We start from the raw sequence: 18,868 nt of genomic DNA on the forward strand, positions 1-18,868 counted from the left end.
ACCGAAAAGTGAAAGTTAAGAAAATAAACAAATAAACTACTGTACTCTACAGTGTTTTTGTGTGCAATATAAATAAGAAAAAATGTACAGACCAGCATGTCATTTGTTTCTTCAATTAATAAACCACTTCCAAAACTCAAATCTGAAAAAAAGAGGTATTTTAAATCTAAATTTATACTTAAATCTTAAGCACTAAGCTGAACTAAAAACGAAATGTGGACTAATTTAATAATGAAATGTAGAGTGGTTATTTACAATAACGACAATTTAATGTTATTAATAAAGTCACATGTTTAATGGAGGGAAGTATATCTATTCATCACACCATTAGGAGGAATGGATGTGGAGGAACCTTGGTTGTCATTCTCTCTACACCTGTGCTGCCGCCTCCTGGACGGACGCGACTCCTTTGCAGCGACTGTACTATAAGTGAACGGACAGCCTATGAGCCCCACTCAAAGCGAGAGAACCACACACAAGGAGCGGGATGGCGAGGATCCCAGCGCTGCACATCCGCATCCTTCTCCTGGGTTTCTCCCTGACTGGGTGCCTGACGCTCCTGGCGAGCAAAGGTGAGACGTCGCCCGACGAGGAGCGGAACCGGGAGAGCGACGCGGAGGCGCCGTGTGAGGTGAAAACCGTTACCGTGTCTACCCTGCCCGTGCTCCGGGAGAACGAGTTCAGCTTCACCGGCGGAACCTCCGGGAGCGTGGTCGGAGGAGGAGGGAGCGCTGCTGCCGGAGCAGGTGGAGGAGGAACCGGAGGAGGAGGTGGAGCAGCAGGAGGAGGAGGGGGTGAATCCCGGCTGCTGTTATTCGTCCGAACAGACCTACCTGGCCGAATCTCTGTAATGGATGATCTGGACAACACAGCTCTTCCCTATTTCACACTCGGTAAGAAGTGTGCTTTGTTTTCCCCTCCACGACGTGAGCCAGGCAGCACATTAGTGAGCAAAAAGCCCTCCACAGAGATCATACAGTCCCAGGCATCTAATCACCTCCTTTGCTTAAAGCTTCTTTATTTGATGTACAACCAGATTTCCAGCAGCTGCTCCAAGTATTCATTTTCAAAGTAAAACAAAATGTAAAACTTTTAGTGATGTGCCTCAGTTGATGCTGATTGTGATTTAAAATGAACACATGTTTGATGTTTGAGCCCCTGGAGGCATGTTTGTTGCTGCAAACATGCAGGATATTTGACATCTATTATTGCACATATTTGTAATTTGCTGTGTTTCAGAGGAATGCAAGTTAAACTGAATGAACGGCTGGGCTATGACTAAACTAGCTGTCAGCAATTTAGTTTTCCAGGTCTTTGGGGAACCCTAGACATCAGATTTAGTGTGCAAGTGCTGTAGACATCCCAGGATAGCGGAGTGAATCAGTGCAATGCAAGGCTGGTCTTTGACAGGTCATCTGAAGTTCTGAGTTAAAGCCAACTGCTCTAAAATAGTCTGGGGAAAAGCGTCTCTGATTGGATAATCGCAGGTTACATTGTTGTGTGAAACAATGTATATCTGAGGATATACTTGCTATAAGTGTGGGTAACTTTAAATGGAAGTATATTGTAAACTCTGGTCCTTTATTTTATTTTTTTATTTTAATTATCGCCTTCCTTTTCTACTTTTACTGTGACCCACACTTTAGTCCATCTAAAAAGTGTGCAGAAAGCTTCAAGCCACACAAGGTAAAGGAGGAAGCGATAGTTACAGGATGTTCTGTTATGTAGTTTATAACTGTTCAGGTCATGTTAATGTAGAAGAGAAACCTGATCAAAACAAAGACAAATGGAGGTCAGTGATATGGATATGGAGGATTCAGGACAAAATGTCAGTAATAATTTTCTCTTCTTTTTTTTGACGGTGGTTTGCCATCATCCTCCTTCCTTTTTTAATGTTCTCGGTTTCATTCCCTCACTAAAGAGCGTCGACTGAGGTAGCTGTGCAAAGCAAAGGCTGGCAGGCAGGCTGAGGGTTGGAGCATTAAGCTACTAAATCACTTTCTATTCTCATTAAGGACAGCCGTTGACTGGTGAGAAAGGCCTCTCTGTCCTCCCAGTCAGCCAGCTAGCAAATTTGCTACTTCACCCTTTCAGTGGATGACTGCATGCTGTGGAGTAAGAGAAGGAGCTATAATGGGACTTAATAGTTCCATGTGTGTATTATATATTGAGGGCACAGCATGTGCTCAGTATGTTCTTTGTTGAGGTTTAGACATACTGTAGTTTTTTGAAAATCCTTATTGTTTGGTCTAATGTGTTTTTTTTTCTTTTTTGAAAATTGACAGCTTTGTAGGTTACACTCCCCATGGCTTTTGAAATATTATAATTTGGATATACATACTTTTTTTTATAAGATTGATGACAGTTTCTCTCTTTTATTTTATTTGGTTTAATGTTGCAAGAAAAGGGCTGATATTGTTTTAATTTTATTCATGTAATGATTTCATACTTCTGTTCTTCCAGTTCGTGCACTTTCGATTTGGTTTGAACTGTTTTGAACCATTAAATAGATTTTAAATCTGTGACCTTTTAAAACCCAATTTTCATCTTTCTGTGTCATTAAATACAACACCAGCCATTTGGACCTCTAATAAAATTGTTTAGTTCAGTTCAATCTGGAAAACTCACAAGAAGAGAAAAGACAATGAGAAGAAATTTGTTGATTTAATTACTTGGTCTTTGGTGCTCAGACCTCGGCAGGAAACATAGCGTTGAATTTTGGCAGATATGCATGTACAGGAGTAAAGAACAGGGCTGTTTCCCCCCCAGGCCTGAAACTGGTGGTGGAGTGGAGATAGATGAAGTTGGTCAGTCTGTAGACTGCTGGCTAGGGAGATGGTATGCTGAGCTTTATGGGGAGATCCAGTGGACTGCGTGAGCTGATACTAGAGCTTCACTCAGTTACCTGGAAGATGGAAGTCCAGCTTGGATAACACAGTTTGAGAGAAGCTGTCAGTGATGAGCAAGCATGAAGCGACAGTTGAGAGGAAAAAAATCCCATTTGGGAAGAAACCTCTGGCAGAACCAGGCTCAACATGGCGCTCTTCTGCCGGACTGGTTGAAATGAGAAACTGAAAGCAGTAAGAGTCTGGGAGGAATGACACTGATGAAGTTTTAACTACGATGGTGGAGGAGGGGCTGGCGGTGGGTTGAAACGGGGTCATCTGAATGAAGTTATACAACGCATCCACAGCCTGCGTACTAGGCAGCAGACGAGTTGCTGATCGGAGGCATTTTAAGATGAACTTTGGATGCTGACTGGCTTTTGTGGAGGTGTGATTCAAAGCTGATTGGCTGTGTCGCAGGTGGATGTAGGCGAGCAATCAGTTTCTTCAGTTGAACTTCCGCGTAGGCTGTATTTTTATGCATTTCCTAAAAAGGGCAAATCTAAATTAGTTAACTTCTGTCATTTAAAAATAAAGAATATTGCTAGATTAAAGATAAAGCATAAAAACCTAAGTTTAATTGTACGAAGTGTATTAAAAAGCCTTAAAATTATATTTTATATTTGAATATCTTCATTTTTGCAAAATGTAATACAAACTCCAACCCTTATTTTGGTATTTTTATGAGAAATGATTCTGAGTCTCCAGTGTCCTACTGATAAGTTAATTATTTTTTTATGCAGTTTGATGTCGTTTTTTTTCTATTCTTTTTTTGTTCATTTGTTTTTTTTTTTTTTACTGATCAGAGTGTTGAGGAACATTTATTTATGACTTTCTTTTTATCTTAAACAGGATACATAGCTTTCTTTTGTCTTCCATTGATCACTTGGGATTAGAGTTTTGGTAATGCCCCTGTCACACCTTTACCATTTAGACCAGCGTATGCCTGACACATGGAAAATCTTACAAAGACGCTGGCATACGTTAGATAAGTTATGGGTATTTTTGTATAAGTTATGAGCACGCTGAAACACGCTGAAACTCGTTGGCATAGGGTGAGTACGTCGAGAAATGCCCAAAATTTCTCGACGTATGCCAGTGTATACTCATACTTTGGCCATAAGGTACAGGTAAGATATCTGATCGTTGACATATGTTAAGTGTAAGTTCTTCATAAGTCGTGGTGTCCAGTTTATACAAAACCTATAAGTAACTTGTGTATCAAGAACTTATCTTCAAGGTACAGGTCCTTCTCAAAATATTAGTATATTGTAAAAAAGTTAATTGTTTTCCATCTATTGTTTTAATACGGACGTTTTTGGCATACAGCTCATGAAAACCCAAAATTCCTATCTCTCAAAATTAGCATATCGTGAAAAAGGTCTCTAAACGAGCTATGCACCTAATTATCTAAATCAACAATTTAACTCTAAACACCTGCGAACGATTCCTGAGGCATTTAAAACTCTCAGCCTGGATCGTCACTCAAAACCCTAATCATGGGTAAGACTGCCGACCTGACTGCTGTCCAGAAGGCCATAATTTACACCCTCAAGCAAGAGGGTATGACACAGACAGATATTTCTGAATGAATAGGCTGTTCCCAGAGTGCTGTATCAAGGCAACTCAGTGGGAAGGAAAAAGTATGGCAGAAAACGCTGCACAACGAGAAGAGGTGACCGGACCCTGAGGAAGATTGTGGAGAAGGGCCGATTCCAGACCTATGGTGACCTACGGAAGCATTGGACCTGGAGCCTGTAGTAGAAACATTCAGAGCCACCGTGCACAGGCATGTGCAGGACATGGGCTACAGGTGCCGCATTCCCCAGGTCAAGAAACTGTTGAACCAGAAACAGCGGCAGAGGCGCCTGACCTTGGCTACAGAGAAGCAGCACTGGAATGTTGCTCAGTTTTGCATGTCATTTTGGAAATCAAGGTGCCAGAGTCTGGAGGAAGTCTGGAGAGAAGGAAATGCCAAAATGCCAGAAGTCCAGTGTCAAGTACCCACAGTCAGTGATGGTCTGGGTTGCCATGTCAGCTGCTGGTGTTGGTTCACTGTGTTTTATCAAGGGCAGGGTCATTGCAGCTAGCTATCAGGAGATTTTGGAGCACTTTATGCTTCCATCTGCTGAAAAGCTTTATGGAGATGAAGATTTCATTTTTCAGCACAACATGGCACCTGCTCACAGTGCCAAAACCACTGGTAAATGGTTTGCTGACCATGGTATCACTGTGCTCAATTGGCCTGCCAACTCTCCTGAGCTGAACCCCATAGAGAATCTGTGGGACATTATGAAGAGAAAGTTGAGCGATGCCCCCCAACACTGTGGATGAGCTAAAGGCTACTATCGAAGCATCCTGGGCCTGTTCCACAGGCTGATTGCCTCCATGCCACGCCGCATTGAAGCAGTCATTTCTGCAAAAGGATTTCCGACCAAGTATTGAGTGCATAACTTTACATGATTATTTGAAGGTTGACTTTTATTGTATTAAGAACAATTTTCTTTTATTGGTTGGATGAAATATGCTAATTTTGTTAGATAGGAATTTTGGGTTTTCATGAGCTGTTGCCAAAATAAATAAAAGACCTGAAATATTTCAGTTAGTGTGCAATCAATCTAAAATATATTAATGTTCAAGTTTTATCATTACATTATGGAAAATAGTGAACGTTATCACAGTATGCTATTATTTTGAGAAGGACCTGTATATATTCTATTTACAGATAACTTACAGCTACTGTATAATGGCGTATTGGCAGCGTTTTGGTATAAAAGGGGATTCACAGCAGGAAACTGTCAGTTCTCCTTCAGACTTCATCCGCATCATAGGGTGAGCGAGAAGGTGAGTGTGATGAATCCTCCCTGCATTCACGCTAAGGGTGTGCAAAATAATCGTCAAATCGATGAATCGTGATTCTAATTTTTGTGATCTACTGAATCGATTCTTGAAGGCAAGAATCGATTATTAAAAAAAAAAAAAATGAACAAATAAAATACATTAATGGTTGGCGCACATCAATCAAACCAAGTGGAATACAACTTCCAGTCCAGCAGATGTCGCTGCGGATGTGTTGACGCCTGCTGCTTTGTGTCATAAGCATGTCCGGACTGATTATCCTCATTTTGTTATTTTAAGTTTGATGAATCCTAAGATCTTTTTGTTGGTGTGTCCATGCCAGTAATAGTAATATTTCTGTCCAGTATTTGTTTTCATTGCAACACCTCCAAAAGTAATTTCAATAAATACAGCTATGTATGAATTCAGTTGCTTTCAGTTATGTATCAATTGAAGACACTATCCAGATCACACCCAGCCAGTCAGCCACTGGTAAGGGCTGTATCTTTTTCTTACAGTGTTCAGTGAAAATATCACAATGCATCGCAATATTTCAAGTATCGTGATGCATCGTGATAGAATCGCATCGTGGCATGTGAATCGTGATTCGAATCGAATCGTGACTTCTTTGCCAATACCCACCCCTAATTCACGCCCACAGCTACGACCAACAAATTCCTAGCAGACATGATGCTGAACCTGCTGCGACTGCAAACCTTCTTTCTTTTTTTTTTTATTTAATCTTTTTTTTGGCGGGTGGTCAACATTAGCTAGGCTAATACAGCGATCAATGAAATCTTTTAATGCAGGCCAGGTGCGTCCGGGTGCATCACTGCCCCCTCAGGACACTGGCTTGTGCATCATTTCATGGGTATTACGCTCCCGTTCATTATGCATAAATTAGGCTGTCGTTGGACATAAGTTTTGGGACGTCAGGTATACGCTGTCTAAATCGGCAAGGTGTGACAGGGCCTTAAGAGAGTTTATTTGTTTGTATTCTTTTGTTTGTTTGTTTTTTTTTTTGTTTTTTTTTAAGATCATACATTAAGTCTCCAAACTGTCCATTAGGCATTATCTATACCACTAGCCACTATTTTAGTTGCACATCACAGTGTAATGTAAGCATATATTTCCCTACAATCTCAAAGGTAAGTGTATATTGTTTGCCACTTTCTAATAGAACTTAAGCTGGAACAGTAGATTTTACTCAAGAGTAGGACTGAACTTTTACAGCAACACATATGCCAGTTAACTTAGGCATAGACTCTAGAGAGATGGTACAAAAAAGAATGGTGAAAGATCTGTAGTGTGTGTTGCAACTGTGGGATTTTCTAACTTGATTATTATTGACCACAAATTAATCAAATTAATGGCTTGTTTAATATAACAAAGGGATCTTCTATCAGTCTATGTACTACACAGAGTTAATCATATTTATTGTCAGGAGGCGGCTGGTTCCTTAAACTCACTGATCAATAGCAGAGAAATGGGAAACACCCTCCCCATTCCTCTAAACACACTCATGCCAAATTGCCATTTGGAATGTTCTGATAAGTTGACATGTTTGTATTAAGCCTATGGAAGGATATTGGAGCACCAAAAGTATACATACATATACATAGTATACTATACATACAGCTTGTACAGCTTCTTCTACTTCCCCCTAATTAAGCAAATATCTAATAAGATTATAAAGTAAGGCTCTATCTGCAGATTCCCCACCCCCCATAGTATTATTTTTTGCTAGTAGTGTTGCTTTATAGCTTACAGAAAAAGGAAATATGATAACAAAACAAAACGCTGACTACATAATGATTTTTATTTCATGCTTGATAATCAAAACTTCAGAACAGGCTGTTTTAATAGGTTTTGGGTAACTGCAAATTTCACATATTCTTACATTTTTTCTTACCTTCTACTAATATATGTGAGAGATGCACAGAGTCAAGGCTTTCAGGGTTTTTTAGTTATTTTTTTTTTTATAGAACCTTAATTGATTCATGCACAGTTCACAGTGTACAGTCTTTGTATCTGACCAATATGAACTGAACAGAACTATATCTCTACTATTTTTAAAACATTTTATTATTTTTTTCTGTCTTTCTCACGCTTGAGTGTTTTTCCTACACCTGGTTTGACTCCTAATGCTTACGTCATCCCAAAATTAGTTTTGTGCAGATATCCTTTCCCGCTTAGCAGGTGGTCAGTCAGTCTTTTGCAGCAGTCATTGGGGCTTGCCAAATGTGTGCTTTTTGCAATTTTCCTCCTATCCATAATCTCTCTGACATGTTTTTTGTCCAGCCTTTGACAAATTTGGTGCATCAGAGTTTACAACATTTTCTGTTTGTTCTGTCTTTCAGCAGGAGCGTATGTACTCACCTACAGAAATGAAACGTGTATTTTCATCAAGGTTTTGTCGAGTTTGGCATTTCCTAAGAGAGGGCTGAAAGTGGATGAGTGACCACATGGGGACACGAAACAGCCTCCAGTGTGGTCTGAGGTTATTTAGAGTAGGTAATAATTTTAATGATATAAATCTGAATATGTGTAATCACTATATCATGGGGGGGAGTAGTAAGGTGTTGTGCACCCCTATTGGATAATGATAATGGTAGGAAAAACATTGCAGTTTGCCTTCTTATGTTATCAAATTCATCAAATCACTCACATAGAGGATTAGAAAGTAAATAAATCTTACTATCATTTACTCGGAAAGAAATAATGATCATAATTTCCTTTGATACTGTGCCAGTTAAATTAATCAGATATAAAATGTGCTTACTTTAAATGAATGAAAACAGAAATGTCTTTTTAAAATGCTATGCTTAAAGAAAAGGCATACCATGGGTAAGAACAGTTTTGTTTGAACTTGAAGGCCTTCTGTCATTTTATTTCCCCTATGAGAAACTCTCCTTCTCTCTTTTCTGGTCTTTTCCCAGTCAACATGCACAAGATACTAAGTATGCGCCTCAAACTCATGTGCAATCCTCCGGAGGAAACAAGGCTTTTTCAAGGAACTTTTCTTTGTTTTCTTTTTCATAAATGTCTACCATTTCATGTATCTAACAGACATGAATAAATGTCATTAAAACAGAAAGTAAGATACAGCTACTATATGATCGCCTAATAAAAACTTAAAAAAATACCTGTCTAGCCAAACTGTAATTAGTTTTTGGTATAAAATCTAGTGCGCAAAGCTCTCCACCTGAAGCACGGCGTTGCAAGATTAATGCACGTTTTTTTCTTGTTTGGTCACTGTTAAGGGGTCCAAATCCAGGCTTCCTATCCTTTTGTTTCATGTTCAACTTTTTTGATGAATTTTACCTGTTCCTCTGCCTAGGGACAGGTACAATCCCTGCATATGAAAATTATAGCTTCTACAGGTACACACCTGCACAACTGTTTAAGTTTTGTTATAGTTATACAGTACTAAAACCTATCAGGGCTCAAGATAAATTGGAGAAGAGTTTGTTAGACATTGCAATCTGTACGCAGTTTCAACATGGAGGAAAACTTTTTAGCTGTGATATACGATTTCAGTCAATTCCATTAAAATCTTCTGACTTTTCACTCTTGCCTTGTTTGTCATTGGTGGCTTTAAAAATGCCAAAATCCCTCACATTTTATAATCGATTATATCTCTTGAAAACAAGGGAACTGAGAGCATGAATTGCAACCACTGCAGTAGCTGTCCCATTCCGTGTGTTAGGTTTCACGAGGGTGGCAATAATTGCCATCTGTCGCTGTGGCTTGTTGCTGCCCATGTGTTGGGACCATTAGCTTCAGGTCCCTCTTCTTTCCATCTGTTTTTCTGCTTTTCTCCTGTTTTGCTCCTGATTAGCTGTGTGTCCAGTGACAGGCATTGGAGGTGTCGCTGTCTTCTCTGGTGCTCTGTCAGCCATGCTGTCCTGTTTACATACCCTTTCATGCACGCGCTGGAGGAGCTGCTATTTAGCAAAGGCTTTGCTCATTTTTCCATCGGCAGAGAAAAGTTGTCCCAGGTTGTCCCCAGTTCACAGTTTATTACCACCAAAAAAGACAAATAGCTTGATTACATATTCGTTTAGTTTTTTTCTCATATCAAATTTTTTCTTACTTCTCAAAATTCATTGTCTAAAAGAGTTTTTCTTAACTAGACAAAAATAAATGTAGGTACACCTCCTTTAATATTTTAACCCTCCATGCTGTTGTTTACCAAACCAAAACCAAGTCACCTTATCCTTACCTTTTAAAGCGGAGTTCTTCAACAGGGCGTCGGCAATCCCTAGGGGGTCCACAGAGGTACTGCATTCGGGTCTCAAAAGTTTTGGTTGATTAGACTTTTTTTTTTTTTTCCTGAAATTTTTTATACTAATTGTAATGTCTTTAAATAGACATTAATATGAATTTAACTTACTGTAGTAAACAGATTAATTCAGAAAGAAGACGTCTTTAAGTCATTAATGTACAAATTCAGCAACACACAGGAGCTCTTTCAAGCTGGGCACCATTTCATTCACAACATCTGTCCCATCAACAAGGAATCTGAATCAGAAATATTTTAATAATCCCAGGGTGAAATTACTTTCGTTACATGACACCATCTGTTATAGTGACTATAGGACCAGTTTGAAATAATACAATTACATACAATATATATATAATTAGGGGGTTCCTGCCGAATAATGCCATCAGTTTGGGGGTCCTTGGCCTTGGCCTGGAAAATGTTGAAGACCCCTGTTTTAAAGCATATATATATATATATATATATATATATATATATATATATATATATATATATATATATATATATATATATATATATATATATATATTGCATTTCAGCACCACCAATACAATTTAGATTAGATTAGATTAGCTTAGATGAGCTTTATTGATCTCACAGCGGAGAAATTCACTGGTCACATATTGGCATAGTAATTAAAGAAGGTGCAAACAAGGAGGAAAAAGGTGCATTAAGAATAAACAATATATATATACAGTATATATGCACCATTTGTGTTAATGGTGAATATTGAGAAGCATTAAGTGACACACACACACAGAGAAATATGTTGAATCTGACAAATGTAGACCCCTAATAATACAAATTTGATGAAAATAAACAAATGGAAGTCAGACATTAGTTTTCCAACCATGCTTCAACAGAATGGGGGGAAAAAAAGAAAAGAAAAAAAAAACTCATTAAACAGACCTCAACAGAAATTATGGTACTAATGGTATTGTACTTAACTTGATATTTTGCTTTACATTTATTTTGCAGTCAAACAATTCCTGTAGTGGTCAATGAGACTTCTTTACCCCATAGCAAGTATTTTGGCCAACTCCACATGAGCAAACTGCCCCAGTGGTCCGAAGTTTAAAGGGTGTCTTTTCCAGACCACATGTTTGAGCTCCTTCCAAAGATGCTCAATAGGATGTAGTTCAGGGCTCACAGAAGGCCACATCAGAATAGTCATGATTTTTATTTCTGTCACTATTGTGGGTTCTTTCATGAAACCAAGGATGGCGACAATTTTATCTATGTGTGTAACATTGTTCCTCAATGTTACTTCCCACTCACAAGCAGGAAAAGTGACTATATCTTTTATACCTCTGTGGGAAACAATGAAGTGTAGGAGTTGCAAGCTGATTTCAACCCTTTTACCCTTTCTTGTACTTTGCAGAAATCATTGTTAGCAAGCCAGGAGGCATCTAAGTCTTACTTCAAAATTTCACCTTGGGGTGTTTTATGAACAACCTACTTCATCAGGCACACCTGTTCAATTGCACCTTGAAAAGAAAAGGGAATCAGTCACACACATTGCAGCAACTGAATGCATTTTTACATTCAGCTGTTGTAAAGAGATGCAGAACCTTTATAGTAAAGGATGTCACTTCTTATTTGTGGTCATTTTATTCTCTTTGGAACACTATTAAAATTTGCTTGCATTCCCTTGGTAAGAAAGTGTTCCAGGGTCAACTTGCTAGCAAGCTGTGTCTCATTTTATCAGGGATGTAAGGGTGAACTTTCACACCTGCACAAACAAAGCAACAATCTATGGAAATTAATTATGGTCCATTAGAGGTACCTAAAAGGAAGGATAATACAGCAAAATAATGTTTTTAATTGAACAGCTATTATGTGGATGAAATGTCATGTTGATGTCAGAGGTCTGAGGAGAATGCTTTACGATGATATAAAACAAAATTCGCACAAATACCTGTTCTGTGTGTTTTGATGCAGCTTTTTTATTACTGATTTCATTGGTTTTGGGCAATTTTCAAAGCTGCAATATGGGTATCGTATCGAAAATGAAATGGCTGTATTGGGACATCCCTATTTTGTAATGTGGAATGTTATAAAGGACTTCTAACTTAGTATCACTCAAACAGAGATCAATAGTCAAACCCAATCTGATATTGGGCAGATTACTGATATAAATACTGGAACAGCAAATCCCTACTACTCTATTTACTACAAACAGTATGCAAATACAATTTCTAAATGCACATATTAAACCTTCAAGCAAATTGGTTAGAGCAACATGGGACCAAAGCAAGTGCAACTTCTGTCAACAAAGAACTGGACTTTAAGGAAGTAATTTTTGCATCCTGTCTAAAATTGGATACATCAGAATAAGGATTCTACTGTAGGTTCATTAAATATTTGTGTATATTGTGATAGGTTAAGAAAAATTATGAAAGCATACACCTGTTCTTTCTTGTTTCAACAGCAAGTGTTGCAATAGTATGGGAGATATTTTCATGGCAGACTTGGTGTCTGCTAGCACTCGGCAATATCTTTATGATTATTATGATATAATCTGCATATTGCGATTAATTTGTGCATACAGCAAAAAATCTGCCTAAACTGCTATGAGTATGCTAATCATGTGAGGATCTTGAATTCAAGCCCCCTGTCTGTAAATGTAGCTTCTTTTGTTATATGATGCATCCTAAATGGTTTATAAGGCATAAAGGATTGGTGTGTAAGTCATTAAGAAACTATAACTAATTTAATTAAATATCGAAATGGCATATGTCTACCGGAAGAGTTTTTTTTAATCACTGAAATCAGCGTTGAAGAACAAAATATTGAATAATGTAGTTTTTTTTTTCTTCCACTAACTGGGTGTATTAGTTTTTATCTTGCCTTTATGTTAGCTGATGATATAAAGAGACATTACTATTTTTGAAATTATTCATTCAATTGCTGGTCAAAGTAATGTTGTGAAATTGACCAGAATCCTCTATTTATGAATTGTTTTCAAATTATCGTGAAGCTCTACCTTATGTAGTATCAGTTGAGAAGTCTTTAAATTCCCTTTGCATAGAGGAAATTGGCATCTTGAGTCAGATGGTCACCATCCTATATGACTGCACACTTTTAGCCTAAGCACCAGCCCCTCAGATTGTTCTAATCTCCTCAGAGTTGACTATCTCCAACCACTCATCCTTGCACCTTCTTCTTTTTAAGAGGTAGAAATTCTGTAAAGCAGCAGAAGAATGTGTCTTTTGATTCACCTAAAAGCACTGTGCTGAACATCTGTCTCCAGTATTCATAGATAATTTAAGCACCTCACTGGAAACATGACATGGGCCAACCTGACTCATCATTTACCATTATCCCTATAAAGTACAGGGACCACAGGACTAAAGACTTCAGACAACTCTTCCTGACCTCCGTGTTAACTAAGTCATTTCATTGCCTTGTTTTGACCTACATTAAGTCCATCACAGCACTCCTGGATGCACCTGTGTGGCGAAGAGGTCTCCAGATGATGCTGAGAACATGGCCTGTCACTACATCCTGCAGCACCCAGACTCAATAGGAATCTATATCTAAACCCTGTTTGTTGGACTCTGGCTCAGATTTCAACACCAAAATTCTTTCAACAGCTGCTGCAGGATAAGCTCTCTTAGCCGAGCTTTTCCTATCTTCAGCTGAGTCACAGACTTCTTGACTGACAGGAAACAGCTTGTGAAGATGGGAAAAAGTCTCTCTGATTTTAGGTTCCACAGGTTCCCATCAAGACTCTGTTCTTTCCCCTTTGCTCTTTTCCCTGTACTACCAGGGTAGATTCCTCTTAACCATGCTTACTTGTTTCTAAGGAGTTATGTATACAAATATAGATAATACTATATTTTCTAGTTGTTTCACGTTGACAGGTTATTTTCAGTTTACTAGAAGTATACATTTTAAGTAACACAGAGGCAGTTTTTTTCTCAGCCACTCATCAGAATCAAACAGACAAGCAAACATGTCTTCTAAGTTATGCAGATTAGTGATGATCTTAAAAAGCTGGTTAAAAAATACCTAATCATCCATGCTTTCAAATAAGACAAACGCAAACAAGACATACATTATTACCTTTTCAACATGAAAAAAAAAGATTTTGTTACCCCCTGTAACATCCCCAGTTAAATGAGGTAAAATTGTGTTAAATAAGTGTTATTTAACAGGCTGGTAAGAAACATAGTTGCTCTTTACTGGAATGAGTAACTCTAGTATAATGCTTTTTAATGCTCTTAGACTTAAATTAAATGCCAACAACAAATCCCATGACTCTTATACACACACACACACACACATATAAATATATATAAATCACGGCAAAAACCTTTGTCATCTTTGCGGTCGACAGGCTGCAGCCATGTCCTGAATTCCTTGTTTTCCAGCCACTTTTGTTGAAATTAGCATTTTTCCATTCATTAGCTTTTTCTCCACCTTGAGCTTCTTTTCCAAACCTACGGCTTTATGATCAACCAAAAAGCAGATCGACGCAAATAAATCACAATATAATATATCTGACCTAAGTTTTTTTTATAAACGTATAAAAAAAGGAATTTTTAATGCCACAATAATCACATTGAATTAATTTGAATGCCAATTAAGGCCTTAATAAAAAAAAAAGATAATTTAATGGCTTAATTATTTTTTCTAAAAGGAATTTGTGATGTTTCCCTGAACTGGGTGAACTAAATGCTTATCCTATCGATTTTGCTGACCTCCTGCATCTTCAAAAACATTTATTTTATCTATTTAAAGCTACAATGTGGTTAAGACATAACAACCATTGCCCTGTCTTCTTTTGGTGGGGCTGTTAGTTTTCGATTTTGTCCAACCAGTGTCACAGATTATTGGGAGAAGGGAGAAAAGGATCACACGTCTCTTCCCCCCTTGCTTGCCAGCTCAGCTTTGATTTATTACCAAAGTGTCACTGAGAATGGATGGGCAGAAAGGGCACTGTCCATAGGGAGGGCTACATGCTGCTACTCCTCCTTATTTTTGTTTTTGTAGTTAAACTGTTATATATGAACAAACATGACAAATCTGTCTGTCTATCTATCTATTAATCGAATTGCAACATTTTTGTCCCAAAGATAGATCGATCAAAAATTTTGGAATTTGATTAATCTGAAGTTTTATTTTTTCTTTAATAATCAGATAGCTAAAGTGTCCTTAAATAAATTTGTTATGGAATTAAAACAAGTGAAGCTGAAACCTTTCCACTTGGGGGATTTCTGGATAGAGCATATTTAAAGACAAGAGTATTTTTTATTTAATCTTAAATGTTTTTCTGTTTTTTTGTAATTTTGAAATAATAATGGCTCTAGGTTGGTTGCTCTGTCAGCTAAAGACATGTTTATATATATATATATATATATATATATATATATATATATATATATATATATATATATATATATATATATATATATATATATATATACCAAGTGACTGCAACAACAGGAACTAGAGAAATACCAGGGGCTCAGAGAAGAGCTGGAGAAAACCTGGAAGGTTAAGGCATCAGGGGTACCCGTGATCATTGGGGCACTCGGAGCAGTGACCCCCAACCTTGAGGAGTGGTTACAGCAGATCCCTGGAAATACATCAAACAACTCGGTCCAGAAAAGTGCAGTTGTAGGAGCAGCAAAGATACTACGGAGTAATACAATTTTTTACTTATTTATTTGTATTTTTTTTGGTAAGCTTTGTCACTCTGGATGACTTTCTTCTCTCATTTTAAGTGGTATCATGGGACTGTGTGAAGAAATCAATACCTTTTGGCAACATGGCTGACTCTGTAAACACCTCATTAGAAGTTCACCTTCTTGAAAACCTTCAGGCACTTAATAGAAGATTGGAAACATTTAGATCCCTTGTTCTTTATTCCCTCTGTCCATTGTATTGACCGTGTTTATTTTTCTCAGCAAATTTATGTCCTTTTCATGCTTCTTATCAAATAATGGCATGTGAAGGCAGCATTTTTACACAGTCTGTCCTTTGGTCCTCTGTGCAATTGTATAGAGCTAAGGTTAAGGCAAATACAGCTTCTTTAGTGATTGGAATCTGAAAGCAATGGTAGTTAAATAAAAGCATCTCACCACTTGACTTTTTTTTAGGTTTAAAGTATATACACTACACCAAATGTGCTATTCTTAAAGATTGCTATGGTTCTTAAGTTTTACATTTTGATAAGCAGCATTTAAGGCCATCAATGTAGAGAGAGATACTCAATTTAAGCACAGTAGTACGTTATTAAACTGAGCAAAATTAGTTGCAGGTTTTAATTCCTATCTAATAAAGGTTATATATTTACTATAATCACATAGCAATGTACCACTGTTGATCCATTGTAGTTTTGCAACTAATACAGCTTATTGGGAAACATGGCATGACATATTTTTTTCTTTGTAGAGTCAGGTAAACAATATTAGAAAAATTATCAAATTTGAAAATACCAAAGGCAAAATATGACCAGTGGTATGACCAGCGGTATTAGTTGACAGTAAGAGCTAAATAAGATCAAATTTTCAAAACAATTCTCTGCTACTGATAGGAGGATTGGCAGGTCATATTCCAGACCAAAGTAGATTTTATTTTTATCCCTTTATAGTTGTTCAAAGTCAGAAAGGGACAAATTGAGCAAGCAAAACACCGGGTTAAAGTGGAGGCAGCTAGACTTTTGCCCAGATTTTCTTAAAACATATCAACACCTATCCAGGAGTCTTTGTGAATTGTGTTTGTGGTTACAATAACATTGGTGAAAGATAATTCACAAAGGCAAGTTAAAAAGGTTAATGTCAAAACTTTCTGGTGAAAATTATTCACCAGAATTATTCTCTTTTATATTCTGGCACTTATAGTTTGTATTTTAGTTTTGTGACTTACTGCCGAAGGTCCTTACTCCTTAGCGGTCTTGCATGGATCTGGATAAGTCTTTCAATGAAGTTATTCTCCTGTTGTTTCAAAGTCTACTAAAGAGAATGTTCACTGTTGTCTGTAATGTTTTGTTCGAATGTTGTCTGTAATGTTTTTGTGATATCATCTCTAGAGGTTCTCAATGAGTTCCTAGAATATAATATACTCTGCACTGTCCCTTCTTACTCTGCAGATGAGCTCACAGGTGCATTTCTAGTAGAGTTTGTTTTCCAGGTAAATAACAAGGTATTTATCATCTTCCCTGTTTGGCTTACTCAGCTTTTTTCTCCATCTTAGAAGTAACAAGAAACTATATAGTTATCTAAGTATTTGTGCAGATGATAGGGGTCTGTCCTAAACTGGAATTAAGGGCTTTGCAGATTTACAAGGAAAGTGTATACTCACAGTTGACCCTTCATTCTCACAAACTGCGGATTGTTTCTCAGGTAGTTTATGATCCAGGCAATTGTTGCCCTGACACCCTCACCTCCAAAACTACGAAATGGTACACTTTCTACACATAGTAATATTGCTAAAAGAGGTAGAAGAATAAGTAAGGAATAAGTGAGCATCTGACACAGTGGGGAGGAGAGAAGAGGATATATAGACAGATACTGCAAAGTATCAAAGGAGATGGAAAATGAAACCATAGTAAAGCAAGTGCTGGCTAGCCCCTTACCAGAAATAAAAACTACATGAGCACTAAGAGTTCTCAGTAGAAAAGTTCAGCAGTAGAATATGTGTTTGAATATGCTTACTGTATGTATAAGTAATGTGACTGAAATATTTTAGACAGGAGATATTCTGTGTTCAGACGGTGGTTAAGACTGAAATGATGCCTAATTGTCAGTTTATGTGGACTAATTGTAAAGACAATCACCCTCTAAGAATGAAAGTGTCAAAGCATGGGAAGTTTTAGTAACTTCTAGTAATTTTGCAAAGAATGTGTTGATAAGGAGGTAGGGGGGCTATTGTTTGTAATATTTTACCTGAACATGAAATAGTTTATTAAAGAAATGAATGATAGAATGAGTGATATTAGACTGGTAGAAATGTATTTCATTTGCAAGAGAAAGCCTTTACTATTCAGCCTAAGGGTAGTTTCATGTAATTCATGGCATTGTAAAGATGAATCATCTATGGTGGTTGACCAGTGCTGGGTAAAGTCCTTTGAGGATTTTGTATTTCAGAGAACTTTATTTTTACCACCAGAGTCTTCAGTCTTGCTGTTTGCCACTGGTGGATAGCTTTGATCTGAAGATAATCATTTGATCATTACGACTGCAGAGAGGCACACTGTGGTTCTCTTTGACAGGATGAACAAAGAACTTTATGTAAATGCATCTAATGAATTCACAAGCTCCTTCTTTTCTCTATTATTTGTGTGATTTATGCAAGGAAACACCATGCACTATTGTCTCTATGATTTTTCACCAAAAAAAAAGGCATAAATAGATTTGAAAAAGAATGCATGCAAAAGACCATAGAACAACTCCCCATTCTCTATCTGTTATGCAGGTTTTGTCTTTCTTCCAATTAAGGCGTGATTGTTTTCCCTCACCTCCAATCCAATATTTTTTAAGGCCAGGCATTTTTTTTTACCTGTGTAAACCTACAAGGTTACAACAGTTCATCTTTATAAAGCTGGACTTGTATCAAAGAATAACCAGATTTCTTTTCCTTTGCAGAATTATTCTACAAGCTGATTCACTAAAGTTTCATGGACTTTGTACTTGTACATACCGTAAAAGGGCTTTTAAGCCTGTGCAGTGAATGCATAATGTGACACTGATTTATAAAAGCAATTCCACTGAGTTACTCTTTTTGCTTGTTGGTTTTTCGTGTTTTCCTACCACATAACAGGAGACCTCGTGACAACAACTGTGCAATGTATTTACCCTCTTTGCAAAATAGTTGTTACAGTGCAAGCTAGACATTTGGACACATTAAAATA

At 37.4% G+C, this 18,868-nt stretch overlaps 1 protein-coding gene across 1 annotated transcript in view; it reads left to right on the forward strand.

The window, feature by feature from the left end:
* The first annotated feature begins 379 nt into the window (after positions 1 to 379).
* LOC119794391 (astrotactin-2-like) overlaps positions 380 to 18,868 on the forward strand; it is a 425,475-nt gene continuing 406,986 nt past the window's right edge. Inside the window, exon 1 of the mRNA XM_038301931.1 lies at positions 380 to 893. Coding sequence (XP_038157859.1) covers positions 488 to 893 — 406 coding nt within the window. The 5' untranslated portion in view covers positions 380 to 487. The remainder of the gene's footprint in view (positions 894 to 18,868) is intronic.

Source organism: Cyprinodon tularosa, unplaced genomic scaffold (genome assembly GCF_016077235.1).
Source record: "Cyprinodon tularosa strain WSP-4 unplaced genomic scaffold, ASM1607723v1 ctg113, whole genome shotgun sequence".
Lineage (NCBI taxonomy): Eukaryota > Metazoa > Chordata > Actinopteri > Cyprinodontiformes > Cyprinodontidae > Cyprinodon > Cyprinodon tularosa.